This window comes from Lepidochelys kempii, chromosome 2, assembly GCF_965140265.1.
Source record: "Lepidochelys kempii isolate rLepKem1 chromosome 2, rLepKem1.hap2, whole genome shotgun sequence".
Lineage (NCBI taxonomy): Eukaryota > Metazoa > Chordata > Testudines > Cheloniidae > Lepidochelys > Lepidochelys kempii.
The window spans coordinates 237,012,610-237,031,251 of record NC_133257.1 but is presented as its reverse complement, the minus strand read 5'-3'; the positions used below and the strand labels follow the sequence as shown (position 1 = coordinate 237,031,251).

The following is an 18,642-nucleotide window of genomic DNA, read 5'->3' as shown; positions in this document are numbered from 1 at the left end:
GATTTTTAAAGAAGAAAGAATTTTAAAGTGAAAAACACATTTTAGATGGCGAAAAATAGGAAGACTTAATTAAAAACTCTAAGAGAAAAATTAAACCAGTTATTGATATAAAATAACCTTCTGTAGTATGCCATCCTATGTGTATTAATCAGAGTGTGCTTGTTTGCTAATATATAGCCATTTGTCTGCTTAGTCCATGCTAAGAATGTTCTCTTCATATTTGAAAGCAAAGTAGATTGATTTAAGTCAAAGTGAATTAAATCACCAATTTTAGTCATGATTTAAGTCAGCAGTCAAGAAACCTTGAATTGTCAATTTTAAATCCTGTTTTGTATTTGTACTTCTCATTTTCCTAAAGAAAAAGTTGATTCTTATTAGTTGGTAATCATTAAAACATGCTGAACAGCAACCAGTTACAGCCTTAACACTAAATTTGGTGATACTTTTTGCTACCAGGACGATACACATCTATACACATTTAGGTAAGCAATTATACAGCTTAACGTAAAAATTAAGAATGTGAATAATGTTAATGTTATGTTAAAAAAAATGGTGAATGCCGCATTTCTAATTTATTGGATGATTGTTATCTTGTGATTTGTTTCAAGCTTTATTTGGATGGAAACTGGTATTCAATTAAATGCACACAAACAACATTTCAAAGTTGTTTTATTAGTTAAAAACAACTACCTTAGATGTGCTGAATATATAGGAAAAAAGTTTATCAAAACATGTTTGGCATTTAAAACTGACTGGTTTATTAAACAAAGAAAGTATTAGCTGTAATTAGTGAACTGATTGTTTCCGGTCACCATGTCCTTCAAGATTTTATAATTAGTAGATCTCATCCTCTCATGCATAGTTTCTATTTATAGATTGGAAGAGTAAAACAGGCTTTCTTGCTTGTTCAACTCCCAATTATTATCTTAACTTTCAACGAATTAGTCATTCAACTGAACTATTTGAATAAAACGTAAAAGAAAATATTTTCCCTGCACTCACAAAAGAGGCTATTGCTGTCAAAAGCTGGTTTAGCACTTCAAACTCTGGCTCCAGGTGCTTACCCAGTGATTTCCCATCAGTTCAGTAGTCTGACTTTCATTAAAAAACTTTAGTAACCACATGTACTGCTTACTATTTTTTTTACATCGAATGTGAATTATTTTAATATATTACAGTAAATTCAGCTAACGTAATTTAATGTTAAATAACTTTATATTGAATCTATCTTTTCAAATATAAATTAAAAAATCTGATTTTTATAAAAATTATCTATTTTTATTCATGTTTTCTACTATTGTTCTGGTTTGCGCACACAGATGCATTATTTTCCTGCCCCTCTCAGCATCCAGCATCTTTCTAATCTTTGAGATGTTGCTATTTTGTCAGAGAGAAGAAAAATCCCCCAAGAATGTGCAACAGCAGCTATCCACTAGTCAGAATGACTGAGGTGCAGAATCTTCTGCAATTTCTGGCTTTTTTGCCAGTCCTTTTTTTTTTTTTTTTTGGGGGGGGGGGGGTGAGAAATTGAGGAAATGTGGATATTGGATATTTCACGGTGGTTTTAAAAAATTACAGAAACTGAACAATTGTAGAAACCCAGATAAACAAGCTCTGATCGCTGTTTTGTATAATCACACTGAAGGGAAAGGGATTTTGTATTCATGGCTCAAGCACAGGGAATCATGCCAGTGTTGGCAGTCAACGTACATATTACAAACTAGAATTTGGCTCTTTGCCTCATTTGTACCTATTTGGGAGGGAGGAGGAGAGAGACCTTATCCTATCAATCAAAATATTTACCCTTTTGTTTGAGTAAAATGTTTCACTTGTTTTCTGATTAATTATGCATAAGCCAGTTAATATGACAAAACTAGAACTGCAGAACACTGATCTTACACTAGCATCAGCTAAAACCCATGATGTTCTACCTGGCAAAGATGGATTCTTGATCAAGGCTGTCAAACATATAACCCATATGATGACCTCATGTAGCTCACACAAAACACCCATATTCTACAGCAGGGGTGGGCAAACTTTTTGGCCCGAGGGCCACATCGGGGTTGTGAAACGGTATGGTGGGCTGGGTAGGGAAGGCTGTGCCTCCGCAAACAGCCTGGCCCCTGCCCCCTGACTCGCCCCCTCAGAACCTGCGATCCATCCAACCCTCCCGCTCCCTGTTATATCAAACATACTACACTAGCTGTAAGATAGCAAATTGTATGTAAACTTGACAATTTAAAAAAAAAATGAAAAATCTTCAGACCTCATTTAAATGTAAATATAATCCCATCTCTCCAAAATTCTTATTACCTCACTGCTTTGAGCATCATGTTCTGGGGCTGTATCCCTCTGTAGAGACTGAATAGATGCTGTGCTGACAGAAGTAGCTGAGGTTTTTGGTGAATGGAAGGCATTGATGAGGTGACTCAGAGGAACTGTAACCTGGTAGAAATGAAAGATTAATGTAATCAATCACACTAACAGAATATAATGCCATACATGAATTTTCTTTTCAGTATTTAAATATCTAAATACATTCCCATCTCAGATACTGTATAAAATGATGATCTTATACAGTGCCTTCTAAGTTAAGTTCTCAACATGCTTTTTGAACTTTGCCTCTAAGGTACAAGGGGTAGATATCTCCATTTTACAGATGGAGACACAAAGAGTTAACGATCATCAGACAGTAAGAAAGCAAGACAGATTAAGTCACACTGGCAGTCTACCAAAGTAGGAAACAGAACCCAGGTTGCCTGATGTACAAAACAACATGTTAGATACTCAAACACAGAGTAGGGGGGAAAAAATCAACTTTTAAGCAAAGAATGGACAGCCTCAATTTGCACTTAAGATACCCATTAGCCTTCTGTTAACTAAAAAATTCTCTTCTCACAAAATTTATCTTTTTATAAATTTCTTAATAACAATAGCAGATAAAGAAATTAGCTATTGCAAAACAAATCATGTTTTGCCACTTTTATTGTGATCCTGTCATTTGTTTGTTGTGTTAGTGATCAATGTATAGTGTGAGGTGCCATTGCAACCTCACCTGGGAGAGAATTGCCTAGGTATTATTGAAGCACACTTAGAAGACATTAAAGGGGCCTTTTCAAGAAAAATGTTGACCTCTGACGTATTTTTGCAACTCTACTTATATCTTGGAGTTTATCCTTTCTGAAAAGTTTCTACAATTAGCATAGGTCTCTCTTTAGAAGAAATAATATACGTTAAAACATGTTGGTGTAAGTTTTGTTACTATTAATACTTTTTTAGATAATTTACAAGTGTTTGTTTTCTAAATCTACTTATATATTTAGAAGTCTTGGATTTTGAAAACAACACAAAGATGATATAGGAAAGTAAAATGGTCTAATAGTAAATCACAGAATGCCCTCTCCTAAACTTCTATTTTTGCAGGATTCTCCCTAACTCTGCCCAAAATTAAGTGAGAACAATTGCAATGCTTCTTTGGTTTCCAACGGCACAAATCAGTTTCTCTGAAGTCCTATTGTAGTTTAAGCTATGTTGTTAAGTTACTTAACTTCACTAACACTTTGGACCAATCTACACAATCACACCACACCGCTTTATGGTCACAGAGTTCAGCCAAGTTTGATAGTTTGTTTATTCAATGTCTGAAGTATCCATACTACCAACATGGTTGTTCAAAATTGTTATGTGGTTTCTAGTAACCGTATCAGTGCGTAGCCCACCAATATACATACACAGATACCTAGGCAGGACGTGACCAATTAATGGCATATATCACTGGGACTAATATGCACGTAGGTACACCTGCTGCTAAGCTATCCTAGTCCCAGTGGCCTAAGCCATTAATTGGTCCCGCCTTGCCTGAGGATTCACGCTGTGCCCTCACACAAGTATAGGTAAGAATGATGGAAGAGGATAGGCAAGAGAGCTGGGAGAGAATATGACAAGTACTGCCATATCTGGGTGGCAGTGACCCAGGAAATAAATAGTTCACAGTAAGTGGTCAGAAGAGAAAGCAACTGCCAGTTTAAAAAAAAATTATACTTCCGATTTTTTCTCAGTATTATTATATCTTCTAAGGTTAGTGTAACTGAAAAATCAGAGAAAAAATATTCTTTGGTTTCATTAAACAGCACTTTGTATAAAGTAAATTTCATTCTGTCTCCAGTCAATCTCCTGTTTGAGAGAGTCTTTCACATGCAGCAAAGACATTTGAAAAGTAAATGTGATTACAGAACCATAAAAAAAAAAGCAAAGGAATCTAAAGACAAGAGAAAAACGAACCTATTTTAAAGACTAGATTTCAAGTTAAGTGTCCATTTAAATATTTAAGAGATTTATTCATTCAGCTGTGGTTGTCCAGGCTCCACAATGCATTGGTTCATCTTGTAAACAGGATCAGAGTGGTTTCTATCACTAGAGCAGGTGTCCGCTAAACCAGGATTTGGAACAAGCTGATTTCTCAAACAGAATCCCACAGCACATCCAGTTTCCGACTATGTATTATATGTTAAAAGTGTAATGCTTGTCTAATGGAATGTATGGAGGACAAAAATAGTGAGGAGACTAGAGTGCCACAAAAGGATAATCTAGATATTTTATTTTCTTAGAGAAAGAGTTCAACTTTGCCAAATAAATACGTGCATTTATCTGAAATTTCGCTACAGTTTGAGATTTCACTGGTGTTCTACCTTCCATTTTCTCTTTCTCTTGTCCAGGAGATCCTACTTAGGCAGCTTGCTTATAAGTGGGCTAAGTCTGGGCAATACAAAATATATGTGCATCAACTGACTGGTTTAAACAAAAGTATTAATTTGTAAACTGGTAATCTATATAATAATGACTCTCTCTCCCCATTTGTTTCTCTTGCTGGACCAGAAATGTGGCCAGAATGCTGCATGTTCAACATTTTACAGATGTAGTTGAAATATTTTAAAGGTAAAGTTTTATTTCTTTATAATGCACTGCGCTAATCTTATTAGTCAACTGTTTTCCCACCGAACTGAGACCAGCCAAGTGATGCTTTGGTAGCTCCCAGGCTTGCTAAAACTGGGAACTAGTATACCTAAAATCAGCAAAGTAAAGGATGAGGGAGAGGATCCTGGGAAAAGCTGAGGCCAGCTAAGTAACACCCCTGGGGAGAAAAATTTTTAATCCTGAAGAAACCAAAGAGGCCACTAGAGAAGTGCCAGTATGGTGTACAATCTAGTACTAGCTCAACTGAACCAGGGATGGGATATTTAAAAAGTCACACAAACAAAAGCTGAGGGCAGATCCAAGCCTGAGAGTTTTCAGAGAGCCTTACACATTGTACTTTTAACACAACTGACATTTTCTGTTTGGTTTAATCTTAAAATCTCTACTCTTACATTCTGTGTGAATAGGACAAATAATCATGCCAGTATTATTGGTTACTAGCATTTGTTACAAAAGTACTTCTCTATGTAAACTGGGGAAGTGTTATAACTATGTTAGTAAGCCATATTGTAGCCCAAGCAAGAAAAAAATAATAGTGTAACACCCATGCATCTAACCAGGGCAGGGGATTGGGCCTAACAGGAAGGGAATAAGAAATGTTAAGGGACAAGACATGTGTAGACTCTATTATACTGCATCACAATCTGGAATGTAAAAAAGGCAGTAAGCTGCACATTTATCAGAAGTTTAGGTGTTGTCAGAAGCTGAGATCCAATCAACGATGACTGTGTATTATGTAGGTCTCTCTCTTAGGTATTTATATGGCCTCCAATTACTGTGGCATATAAGCACCCCACAATTTTTAATATACAACACAACACCCATATGAGGCAGGGCTGTGCTAACGTCCACATTTTGCAAATGGGAAAACCAGGCACAGAGAAACCGACTTTTAAAGGTTGCTCAAAAGTCTGTGACCAAGCAGGGATCTGACCCGAAGTTTCCCAGGCCAGCACTCTAACCACTGTGCTAGTCTATTGTATCACACACCTCCTTCCTCCCACCGTCGACACATGAAGTGACAGAGCCCAGGAAGTGTCACAATCTCCTTTGTCAGCTCAGAAAGGAGAGAAAGAGAGAGAGAAACTCCCTAGCCGAGCCACCACGGGGGAGAGAACTCGAGAGAGAAGATGGGGAACCCGCTCTCCGCTCAGGACCGGGTCGGGGTATCGGAGTATTTCCTGCTAGCTTCCCCCGTGCAAGTGTTTATCAGGAGACAAGCTAGTGGCCAGGTCTCACCTCTGGGCGCCAACCCGCCAGCTTCTCAGAATCCCTCCCTGAAGAAGCAACAGCAGCAATCGCCTTCTCACTCCGCCCGCTACCCCAGGCTGGCCTCTCTGGCAAGTTGCAACCCGCCCCCCGCCCAAGGACTTCCTGGGGCGGAGCCTCAGCGCGACGGCTCCGACGCAACGGGCGGGAGCTGCCCAGCCGACCCATTCCCCCTCAGTAGCACCGTGGGGCGTGGGGGGGAACCGTATCCCGAGTCGCACCGCGCGCCAGCACTCTCACCTGGGGCTGCACGGTGGTAGAGAAGGAAAACATCCTCCCCTCTATGAGGGCGGCGGCGGCGGCGACTCCCCCTTCTCCCGCGCCGGCGATCTACACGCCCGCCGGTCTTCGCCTCTCACTCCCTCTGGCCGCGGCCGCCGGGAGAAGCAGCGTTCAGCTGCTCCACTCCCATGGAAAATGGCCGCCTCCGGGGGCCGGCAACGACTCGGCCAACTACAACTGTGCCGGAAACGGACGGCGCGGCATACCGCTTCCGGGTCATACTCCCTCCCGAGCCCTTCCTGCCCGGCCACCTCCCCTTCCTCCCCCACAACAACCGGACACCTTAGCAACCAATGTGTCTCATGCGCGCACACCAGCCTCTTCCTACCACGCTCTTGCGCACGGGAGCAAACCATTCCTTCCGCCTGAGGGGGGAGGGCATAGGGCCGAACCATTTCCGCGGCGGGGGTGCAGCTGTGTGAGTTGCGTGCATCAGCTGCTGTGTCCAGTTGGTCGCAGGACGAGGTCGTTTCGGAAACAGAGAGCCGGGGTGCGGATAAAACAGGCCTGCTTTTGAGCAGCCCCTGCTTTTTGCAAAACCTAACTAATATGGAGTAGGAAAACCAAAGTGCAGCCCGCACTCCACCTGTCTCCAGTCACCACATCACTCCACTGGGTCCATCACACTAGGGCCCCAGCAGGTGCTCTCAGGGTCAGCAAACATCCCGCAACTCTGGGCCCTGATCCTGCAACTACTTATGCACGTACTTTACTCTCATCAGTAGTTTAATCTAAATCAATGGGACTACTCATGGTCCTAAAGTTAAAGGTGTGCTTGATGTTCAGAAGTTAAAATGTCCCCCAAAGTTAAATGGGGCTCTTGGTGCGCAGATCCCCATGAAGGTCTGGAAAAAGAGGTGGCAAGCCTAGGAGCACTACTGCCTCCTTTACCTTAAATTTAGGAGATTACAGCTGACCACATAGCTAATATGGTCCTAGAGACTGCAGAGCCAGCTATATATGGTTTCCCTTCTGGATCCCACTGGCCTGGCCAGTAGGCATTGCCAAGGCATCTGCCAAGTTTCCAGGGTAATGAGCAAGCATTGTAACTCTAGACCATCAAGCAGAAGGCTACTTTGCCCAAGTCTTGAAAACATCTCTCTAGTTTTGTGGGATAGGATGGAGCTACTCCTCTCCTTTGCTCCCTGTGCAAGCGTGACGTAGTGCGGATTTTCCCTCATTATGTTGTATGTGACCCTTACTGTTTTGCATGAATGCTGTGTGTGCCTCAGTTTCCCTGAGTATTGCACCAATGTCTAGGTGGTGACAATAAGGGTGTGTGACTTTTGCAGGGGCTGCTCCAGCTGCCTGCACAAATGCTATGGCCACCCCTTCATAACCTGAGACCCAGGAGGGGGGATGCAACCAAGTGACTCTTGGCCAGGGAAGCAAGACAAAGGCCAGAAGAGGAGCAACAGGCAGGGCAGGGGCCAGGCAGCTCGAGGTGAGTCATTCTCGGGTGGCTTGGGGCACAGAGGGAGGGCCAGAGCTCTGGCTCTGGGCTCACCTCCCCCCAAGATGGACATGGCTGAAAGTCACTGATTTCTGTGCTAACAAGTTCTGTTCTAGCTATGTTCCTGTTCACTAATAAACCTTCTGTTTTACTAGCTGGCTGAGAGTCACATCTGCCTGTGGAGTTGGGGTGCAGGGCCCTCTGGCTTCCCCAGAAGCCCCACCGGGGCAGACTCACTGTAGGAGGCGCACAGTGTGGAAGGGAATGCTGAGTATGCCGAGGTCAAATGCAGGAAGGTCGAAACTGTGTAAGCTTCTTGCCCTGGAGCCAATATACTCAGAGAGAGGAGGCATGCTCCCCCCAGAGTCCTGACTGGCTTCGTAGTTCCAGAGCATTGTCCAGGTGACTCCATGACAACAAGGCATGGAAGCATTACTCAGTCACAGAGCAAGGTACCTTTTGGTGTGAATATGGGTATTGAAATCTGGCCCTCTGTATCTCCAATCAGTACTCCACATTCAATCATCTGAGGATACAAATGAACAGATCTTCATGGAAGTAAGATGTGAAGGAGCCCAACTGGTGGGAAATGGGAAGGCTATCAGGTTTATATTACAAAGAGACTGGAGCTGTCAAATATAAAATCCAAGATCCAACTCTCAGCTGTTCCAGAGTTCCTAGGGTTTTGTTCAGATCCATTGTGGAAATAGCCTGAGTTGCTACACTTTAATCCAAACCTTCCCAAAATTTAGGAATGTCTTGATTCCAGGTTGCAGTTCATTTTCTCTCTAATTTTGGGAGTACTGCAATACTTCTAGAGTGCACCTGTTTTTTTTAATAGTCAAAAATAGGATTGCTGGTACTCTAATACTGTTACTCAAAGATAATTCTGCAGGAATTGAGATCAGGAGAAGAAAAAAATTGGCTGTCATATTTTTTAAACTAATGTTTGTCTTAAAGCTATCTAAACTTCATGAACCAGACACATGGGCCCACAAAGTCAATAGGGCTTTGCATGGACACTGGGAGAGATCTGCCTACATTGATAATCTTGCAGGATTGGGACCTTAGTTATTTGCATCAATTTTACTCATGTTTCAACAGAAACAAAATTCTACTACTCTTCCCTGAAATTAAACTGAGCTGTGGTATGTTTAGGGAACTATAGTGTAATAAAAAGTCGGAAGAAACTTACAGAAAATAAATTACACCTCAATAGCTTAAACACTCTGAATCCAATTCTCTCCTGGTTTACAGCCTAGCCTGTACAATTTCAGTTAGGTCATTGGAGTTGCATGGCTGTAAACCATGGCAGAATTTGGTCTTGTGTGGATCATGCCATAATATTTATCTCTTTCTCCGCCTTTTGTCATTCTTTCCATGTCTCTCTCCATCTGTTCTGTCCTTTTTGGCTATTCTGTTTCCTTTCTCTCTTTTCTTTGATCTCTCTTCTTGTGTCTCTTTCTCTCATTGAACAATTAATATAATTTCTCCTCTAACAGACAAATAAGGTATCTCCTGTCTGTTTTTTTGTTGTTGTTGTCGTCTTTGATTTCTTCCACCCTGTCTTCTCCTTTCTCCCTGATGTGTTTTCTGAAAATTCCAAGGCCAAGAAAAGACACTCTGGTGATCCATGCATTGTCCATACTAGAAAAATTATCTGTTGCTGACAATACGTGCCCATTGCCGAAACCTATTATCAGCAATAGGCAATTTTTCTTTTTCTAGAATAGGCAAGGCTCTATTGTGTACATGGTATTGCATCTAAGGATTTTTCAAGGGAGGACCTAATCCTGCAATCTACTCTGCTTGGGTAGCCCTTTTAGAGCTCATTGCAGGATCAGAATCTTAGTGTATTACATCTTTATGCACAAAATAAAAATTGTGTCAGACTAGTCAAATTTTCAATGGCAAAATCATGCTGGCACATGCCAGCAATTTTTTTAGTGTTAAAAAAGAAAGTAAGTTACATTGGCTAAACTAACAAACAGAGATATGGGCATCAAATTTCTTGCTGTAAGGGAAAAGGTAAAGTAGTTTTATAATGGAAATTTTGAGAATAATTAAACACATACTTTAAAGGGACATTGCCAACTTGAAATCTAATCAGCATTTTATTTTAAAAAAGAGCTAATCAAATGTTCAGATAGTACACCTGTCCCTGTAATCACATGCCAAATTTTGTGGTTTAGAATCACATTTTTCTCTATTTTAAATGTCTCTAGACTCACACAACAAACTGAAGAAACTCTCTAAATAATGGACTATACAGGGAAACAATGAAACTTGACTTATACAAAGTACAGTCAAATGCACAAAATAAACAAAGTTCCCAATCCTGGAAAACACTTTACTTAGGAGGACTCTGTCCCACCCTCCATCAACTTACGTAATCTCGGTGACCTCAACAACAAAAACACTGTTTTAGATAAAATATAAAACATATTTATTAACTACAGAAAGAGACATTTTAAGTGATTATAAGTAGCAGACATAGAGATCAAAGTTGCTTACATAGGAAAAAGAAATAAACTTGCAGTCTAAATTCTACAGACTAAGTTAGGTTTGAATCAAACAGCTTCTCTCACTCTAATAGAGGTTACAGGCAGCTTACAGTTCCTAATACATAGGCTGCATTCCCTCTCACCCTGGGACAAATCCCCTCAGTTCAAAGTCTTTGTCTTTTAGATGATCTTACAGCTGTTGAGGTGTGGGAGGAGAGAGGCCAAGTGATGATGTCACTGTCTCTCTTTTATACTTTCTTCCAGCTGCTAGAAAAATCCTTGCTGTGACATGGGGTTTAGGTACCCCTCATTGCATATGTGCCCTCTCTGAGGTGTCTCTGGGAGAGTAGATTTTTCTTGGTGGGTCATCAACACATGTCTGGCTGGTCCTGATGTAATTCTGTCTTGTCAATTGCTCCTTTGTTGTCACTGAAAGACTGGCTGTAGGTATCTCCCAACCTCACAACATATTTTAACAACACTTCATAACTTCACATACAATGATAGTACATGCAATTCAACAAGATAATAATGTTCAACAGATCAAGACCTTTTAAATGATACCTCACTCACAAGGCATACTTTGTACAAAACATATCATAATCATACCACAGTGGTGTATATGTGGGTTCCAGGGTGCTATTTTGAGGTACAGAGTGTCACACACACATTTGTGAATTTTGTTTAATGTAAAATTAATTTTTTCAGTTGTTCAGAAATCCTTAAATCTGTTAATTTAACAAAAGAAACCTTACTTTTTCCTTATGTCTTTTCAATCATCAGCACTTGTCTGGAGTGGCTTGCTTGAAATCCTCATGTATGCTCCCTTTCATAAGATGTGGCTCAGATGAGTAGTAAGTACCAAGAGGATATCAGATAGGCCATGTTGTCACTGAGAAGCATCTAAATAGGCTTTTTGTAAATCCTAAAGACTGTTTCCTATTCTCAAAGTACCTAGAATTTGAAGATGAAAGTTCATGTTCCAACTAGCTTCTTTTCGGCATTCAAAGAGGAAATTATGGTGGATTTTAGATGGGTTATTCTGAAAGGAGTTGGTTTTATACTTTTTCTATTATTAGTCTATTACAGGGGTTCTCAAACTAGGGGTTGGGACCCCTCAGGGGATCCCGAGCTGCCAGCCTCCACCCCAAATCCCACTTCGCCTCCAGCATTTATAATGGTGTTAAATATATAAAAAAGTTTTTTTAATTTATAAGGGGGTTCACACTCAGAGGCTTGCTATGTGAAAGGGGTCACAAAAGTACAAAAGTTTGAAAACCACTGGTCTATTAAGTATGTAAGAGTAGGTCCAATAAAAGAAATTACCGTGTCTCCCTCATATTGTAGGACCAACACGGCTTCAACCACACTGCAAACAACTTCTAACATTTGTATGAAATGCTGAGTATTTTCATTGTTGCAGAGCATCCATTCAGAGCTTTAAGAAGTACAAAAAGAGTCTAAATAAGTAAACTATACTGACACATAGGTCCTGATTTTGCAGTGATAGCCACATTCCTGATCCCAGTCAATGTTGCTGTAGTGGCAGGTGGAAAATAGCTGCTGTGATGAAGTGAGCTGTAGCTCACAAAAGCTTATGCTCAAATAAATGTTAGTCTCTAAGGTGCCAGAAGTCCTCCTTTTCTGTTTGCTGATACTACTTGATCATCTAACAGTAAGTGAGGAATGCACAAGACTTCCAAGTTAAGAACATGAATGACAAATGGGATATACATTCTGTAGACAATAAAACAAATACAATCTCTGTCAACTACCACAGTTGGCATAGACAGTTATTATATGAGGTAGTTTAATGGACATTCAGAAGGAGAGGTGGTTCATTTGGATAGTTATAAAGGACAGTTGATTTTGGAGATATTTACTGAAGGGCATTTATGAGCTAGTTAGTAACAGTTATATTGAGAGGTTTCAGAATAGCAGCCGTGTTAGTCTGTATTCGCAAAAAGGAGTACTTGTGGCACCTTAGAGACTAACCAGTTAATTTGTAGCTCACGAAAGCTTATGCTCAAATAAATTTGTTAGTCTCTAAGGTGCCACAAGTTCTTTTTTTCTTTTTAGTTATATTGAGAGGCATCTGAGGAAAAGAGGATTGCAACATGGTCTAACTGGGGACAATCATGAAAGCCATGCAATAGGGAGTGATTACATCCACGGATAATTGCTCCCCAACTAAAATCTCTCCAATGCATCATCAAGGATCTACAACCTATCCTGAAGGACGACCCATCACTCTCACAGATCTTGGGAGACAGGCCAATCCTTGCGTACAGACAGCCCCCCAACCTGAAGCAAATACTCACCAGCAACCACACACCACACAACAGAACCACTAACCCAGGAACCTATCCTTGCAATAAAGCCCGTTGCCAACTGTGTCCACATATCTATTCAGGGGACACCATCATAGGGCCTAATCACATCAGCCACACTATCAGAGGCTCATTCACCTACACATCTACCATGTGATATATGCCATCATGTGCCAGCAATGCCCCTCTGCCATGTACATTGGTCAAACTGGACAGTCTCTACGTAAAAGAATAAATGGACACAAATCAGACATCAAGAATTATAACATTCAAAAACCAGTCTGAGAACACTTCAATCTCTTTGGTCACTTGATTACAGACCTAAAAGTGGCAATTCTTCAACAAAAAAACTCCAAAAACAGACTCCAACGAGAGACTGCTGAATTGGAATTAATTTGCAAACTGGATACAATTAACTTAGGCTTGAATAAAGACTGGGAGTGGATGGGTCATTACACAAAGTAAAACTATTTCCCCACGTTTATTGCCCCTTCCGCCCCACTGTTCCTCAGACGTTCTTGTCAACTGCTGGAAATGGCCCACCTTAATTATCACTACAAAAGGTTCCGCCCCCCTCCTGCTGGTAATAGTTCACCTTAAGTGATCACTCTCCTTACAGCGTGTATGGTAACACCCATTGTTTCATGTTCTCTATGTATATAAATCTCCCCGCTGTATTTTCCACTGAATGTATCCAATGAAGTGAGCTGTAGCTCACAAAAGCTTATGCTCAAATAAATTTGTTAGTCGCTAAGGTGCCACAAATACTCCTTTTCTTTTTGCCAATACAGACTAACAGGGCTGCTTCTCTGAAACCTCTACATTAACAGTGAGCTCTAAAGTTTGTCTGCTTTACCAACAGAAGTTGGTCCAGTAAAAGATATTACCACGCCTACCCTGTCTTACTAACAGTATGTACACATATACACACACATATCTTCCCCTACCTTGCCTTACTTTAACAAACTGCCTCACATTTATGCTTAGACTAATTTTTTATTAGCATAAACACATCTTCCTAAGGTGTAAGGTATTGGATTTTTCCGACCATAATCAGTATTTTCATGTACTTCAGTGGTCCAAAATTCAGATGAAAAAATCAGTAAAAACTGCATAAGAGCTTTTGTAAAACTTGGCAATTTTTCAGCAAAAACTGAAAATGAAGGACCTTAATTACACGACACGTAGGGGCAGTTGCAACAGGATGTTAGGTGTTGTTTACATTACAGGCAGCTGCACTAACATAGTTATTGGGATTGGTTGCATTGGGGTCAGTTGCACCGAGGCAGAGTTGCATTGGGGTCACTTACATTTAGAGGCAGAGTCGCAGTGCGTTCAGCTGTACTGAGACAGACCAGTCCAACTGGTCAGAACCAGCTTCGCTTGATTCCCCAGATCTTACACGTTCCCCAATGCTCCCCTAGACTGGTCACTGCGCATGCGCTCGTATTTCACCCTTCCCCTTATCGCTCTCACGCAGACTCTCGGGAAGTCCTGCCCACCTCCCGTGCCTGCTGCTGTCAGTTGGCCAATGACGTTACCCGCAGGTGGGGCGGGGCTTAGCTTTGAATTGGCGCGGGGCACGGAGCGGTGAAGGGGACAGTCGGAGAGCGCGGAGTCGCGTGATGGGGACGGTGGAACCCGCGGCTGAGGAGAGGGGCGCCGCGCGGGTGAGGCGCATCGCGGTGCCCCGGCCGCCCTCCATCGAGGACTTCACCATCGTGAAGCCCATCAGCCGGGGCGCCTTCGGGAAGGTCTACCTGGGCCGCAAGGGGGGGAAGCTCTACGCTGTCAAGGTGAGAGCGGCGGGGCTAGGGCCCGATCCGCTGCGGGGGAGCAGTTCATCGCTGCTCCGGTTCCCGCAGTCACACCCGGAGCGCAACGGGCTCAGCAGGGCCCAGCGCTGCCCGCTGCAGCCGGGACCCCGATAGCCCGGCAGCCAGCTCGCAGTCCCCAGTGATCGCCCGCCCGTCTGGGCCCACGTTAGCCCTGGGCAGGGGAGCCGCGGGCTCGCAGTAGCTTCACCAGCTCGTCCCCCTCCCGCTGGGAAGAGCCGGGAGGGGTGGGGCGTGGAGCCGCCGGGGGAGAGTCAGGCCGGCGATGTGCCAGTCTGGGAGGTCTGAAGCTGAGCCGTGGGCCCCAGACCTCAGCTGGGCCCGGCTCCTGCGCGCTCTGTTGCGCGGCGAGTGCGTGTTGCTGGCGGCCAGGCCCCGGCCTGAGGGGGCGGCTGCAGGGGGGTCGCGGCCTGTGGCGCGCTGGGCGGGCGCAGGAGCCGTGAGTCGGGCTGGGTTCCAGGAACAGGTTGCTGGGCTGGAAGAGCTGGGCCGGGCTGCGCTCAGCAAACCGGAGCTCAGACCCGAGAGGAAAAATGAACTCTCGCTGCTGGGCCCAGTCAGGGGTCCGTGAGCAGCAGCTGGGCGTGTGCAGGCGGCTCCTGTTCCAGTGGTGCCCTGGCTGACCCCACTACCCCTTGTTTGTTGTGCCCTGCGGTGGTCTCAAGGCAGACTTGTGCCTGGAACTTTGTGTTGTCTCTGTCTGCCGTCCCCGCAGCTGAGTGGCTCAGGCCTGGTCTACACGGCAGTGTGCGCTCCCCTTGATCTAAGTTGCCCACTACTTTGACTTAAGGCTATGCCTACACTACAGCATATGGTGGCAAAACTTACATCGCTCAGAGGTGTGAATGTTCCACCTCACTGAGCAACATAAGTGCTTGTGTGGACAGGGCTGTCAGCTGGAGAGCTTCTCCTGCCGACATAGCTTCTGCTGCTCACTGAGGTGATATTATTTTTTATGCCAACGGGAGATGTCATAAATATAAAGGGAAAGGTAAACCCCTTTAAAATCCCTCCTGGCCAGAGGAAAAATCCTCTCACCTGTAAAGGGTTAAGAAGAAGAAGGTAACCTCGCTGGCAACTGACCAAAATGACCAATGAGGAGACAAGATACTTTCAAAAGCTGGGAGGAGGAAGAGAAACAAAGGGTCTGTGTCTGTGGTATGCTGCTTTTGCTGGGGATAGACCAGGAATGGAGTCTTAGAACTTTTAGTAAGTAATCTAGCTAGGTATGTGTTAGATTATGATTTCTTTAAATGGCTGAGAAAAGAATTGTGCTGAATAGAATAACTATTTCTGTCTGTGTGTCTTTTTTGTAACTTAAGGTTTTGCCTAGAGGGATTCTCTATGTTTTGAATCTAATTACCCTGTAAGGTATCTACCATCCTGAGTTTACAGGGGTGATTCCTTTACTTCTATTTACTCCTATTTCTATTAAAAGTCTTCTTGTAAGAAAAGTGAATGCTTTTTCATTGTTCTCAGATCCAAGGGTTTGGGTTTGTGGTCACCTATGCAAATTGGTGAGGATTTTTACCAAACCTTTCCCAGGAAGTGGGGTGCAAGGGTTGGGAGGATTTTGGTGGGAAAGACGTGTCCACACTACGTTTCCTAGTAAACCCAGTTAGAGTTTGGTGGTGGCAGTGGATATTCCAAGGACAAAGGATAAAATTAATTTGTACCTTGGCGAAGTTTTAACCTAAGCTGGTAAAAGTAAGCTTAGGAGGTTTTCATGCAGGTCCCCACATCTGTACCCTAGAGTTCAGAGTGGGAGAGGAACCTTGACAGGAGAATTCTCTCCTGTTAGCATAGAGCGTCTTCACCAGACACACTATGCCGTCACGTCTCCCATTATGGTCTCATCCGCCACGCCAGGATGTTAGGGCAGAAACACTCTGGCAAGAGGAATGGATAGCTATTATAATCCCCAACCAGTCCCTCCTCACCGATCCCACAATTTGCCTGCCTGGTTTTGACCTGCCTCGTCGCCAATGGTCCCTGTTGAACAGGTTCCAGACTGGGCAAGGTCTCTGTGCAGCCAACTAGTATTGCTGGGGCCTTCATGACAGCCCTTTGTGCAGCTGTGGCACAACGCAGATGATGACTCACGTTATTGAATGCCTGCTGACTAGGTTCAGTGGTGGCCTAGAACAGGGGTGGCCAACCTGAGCTTGAGAAGGAGCCAGAATTGTCAGCAGCTCCCCCCCACCTGCTCCCAGCGTCTTCCACCCACCAGTACCACCACCACCCCCCACACCTCCCGATCAGCTGTTTCCTGGCGGGCAGGAGGCTTGGGAGGAGTGAGGGCATGGAAGGGGTGGAGTGGGGGCAGGGCCTGTGGCAGAGCCAGGGATTGAGCAGTGAGCACCCCCTGGCACATTGGAAAGTTGGCACCTGTAGCTCCAGCCCCGGAGTTGGTACCTATACAAGGAGCCGCATATGAACTTCTGAAGAGCCGCATGGGGCTCCGGAGCCACAGTTTGGCCACCCCTGGCCTAGAGAACTGTATCGTGCCACTGAAGATGCCATCGCTTAGCTAGACGACTATGCAGACACTAAATAAAATAAACCAGACGCGCTGCAGCGGCACAGCTGTATCTGTACAGCTGCATTGCTGAAGCGCTGTATGTATAGACATACTCTAAAACTCCATCTCTGAGAGAGGCATAGCGCTTAGGTTGATGAAGTTAGGGCAATGCAGTGCCTACCTAGACATTGTATTACTTACTTCGCCTGTTAGCTGTCAGCACAGCCTGGAGCCCTACTGCCAGGACTGACAGCCCAGAGCAAGTATACTCCCATAAACTTCTAAATTCCCTTTTTCATATTGAGTAATCTCAAATTGACATAATTCCTTTCATTAGCTAACAGGATCTAGGGGGCTGATTATTTTCAGTGTTGGGAAATTAGTGTCTGAGACTGGGTCTTTTGGAATTATGGTTTTGGGGATGACATACCCTTAACTGATATATTGCACAGATGGAATGCTCACACAAACTTTCATTATGATCATTTTGTTTGGGTTGCTCATGGGGGTAACTGTGTTAAGCTTTTGATTTAAAAATCAAACAAAAACCAAAAAACCCCAAACATGAAAGAAATTAGCACACAAAGGAAAAGGTTCTTATTAAGTTGGATGAATCAATGTATCAACCTTGAATGTAGTATACCTGTGTGTTTACGAGACATTTCTTTATAAAAGCTCTGATCCTGAAAATGTTTATGTACATACTTAACTTTACTTGCATTAAAATCAATGGGGCTACTCACAGTAGTAAAGTTGAGCGCATGATTAAGTGTTTGCAGAATTGATGCTAAACTGTTGTAATATATTTTGAGAGCATTTAATGCCTTAATGGTTGGCTTCTCGTAAAACAAGAATGGCTGTATTGGGCATACCAATAGTCCATTTAGCCCAGTCTCCTGTCTTCCAACAGTGGCCAATGCCAGATGCTTCAAGGGGAATGAACAGGGAATTAATCTACTGATGGATGGTAATCTCCAGTGTATGTTTTATACCAGTTTGAATTTGTTCTTTAGATAAGTTACTCCTGGGGGAATTCTCCGCCAAAAAATGAAAAATTCTGCTCATATTTTAAAACTCTACAAAATTCTGCATATTTTAGTTGTCAAAATAACACAATATAATCATGCCAGTTTCAATTATTTTGGTAATTTATTTCAAATTTTGAAATATACCTGTCAGCCAGTATATCTCTAACAATATAGACCCAAAAAAAATATATTCAGGTAGTGTTGTTGGGTTGTTTTGGGGTTGTTGTTGTTTTTTTGTTTTGTTTTTTTTTGACAGATTCCTTACTAGGCATATTAATAAACAACTTTGGGAATTCATTTAAACTGAAATACAGAAATGTATTACCCTCACCCTTCAGAAGCAGTGCAAAGGCTTGGGGGAGTCAGGAGTAATGGAGGGGCTGAGGGAGAGGGAAGGAGCCTGGGAGTGAACCTGGAAAGTTGTTGGGTGTGGGTGGGAGAAGTAT

The 18,642-nt window shown here is 43.0% G+C and overlaps 2 protein-coding genes and 1 long non-coding RNA gene across 17 annotated transcripts in view; 1 reads left to right on the top strand and 2 right to left on the bottom strand.

Annotated features, from left to right (window-relative positions):
• Nucleotides 1-6,736, bottom strand: part of YME1L1 (YME1 like 1 ATPase) — a 31,551-nt gene extending 24,815 nt beyond the window's left edge. For 4 of the 6 annotated variants that reach the window (XM_073334328.1, XM_073334330.1, XM_073334331.1 and 1 more), the window contains exons 1-2: nucleotides 6,214-6,426; nucleotides 2,314-2,445 (exon numbers count right to left, since the gene is read on the bottom strand). In XM_073334328.1, coding sequence (XP_073190429.1) covers nucleotides 2,314-2,445; nucleotides 6,214-6,411 — 330 coding nt within the window. In that variant the 5' untranslated portion in view covers nucleotides 6,412-6,426. Of the gene's footprint in view, nucleotides 1-2,313; nucleotides 2,446-6,213; nucleotides 6,427-6,483 lie in introns of those variants that run through there. The other 2 variants (XM_073334332.1, XM_073334333.1) reach the window with 2 other exon arrangements.
• Nucleotides 6,737-11,152: 4,416 nt separating this feature from the next.
• On the bottom strand, nucleotides 11,153-14,571 carry LOC140907721 (uncharacterized). Of its 2 annotated transcripts, none has more exons than XR_012157593.1 (2): nucleotides 14,123-14,571; nucleotides 11,153-12,151 (listed from the first exon to the last, which is right to left on the bottom strand). It is a non-coding gene; the product is annotated as an uncharacterized lncRNA (long non-coding RNA). The 2 variants fall into 2 exon arrangements; XR_012157594.1 differs by having other exon boundaries at nucleotides 11,153-11,920.
• MASTL (microtubule associated serine/threonine kinase like) overlaps nucleotides 14,293-18,642 on the top strand; it is a 42,354-nt gene continuing 38,004 nt past the window's right edge. For 2 of the 9 annotated variants that reach the window (XM_073334313.1, XM_073334322.1), the window contains exon 1: nucleotides 14,293-14,608. In XM_073334313.1, the coding sequence (XP_073190414.1) occupies nucleotides 14,438-14,608 (171 nt within the window). In that variant the 5' untranslated portion in view covers nucleotides 14,293-14,437. Of the gene's footprint in view, nucleotides 14,609-18,078; nucleotides 18,148-18,642 lie in introns of all 9 variants that reach the window. The other 7 variants (XM_073334314.1, XM_073334320.1, XM_073334321.1 and 4 more) reach the window with 5 other exon arrangements.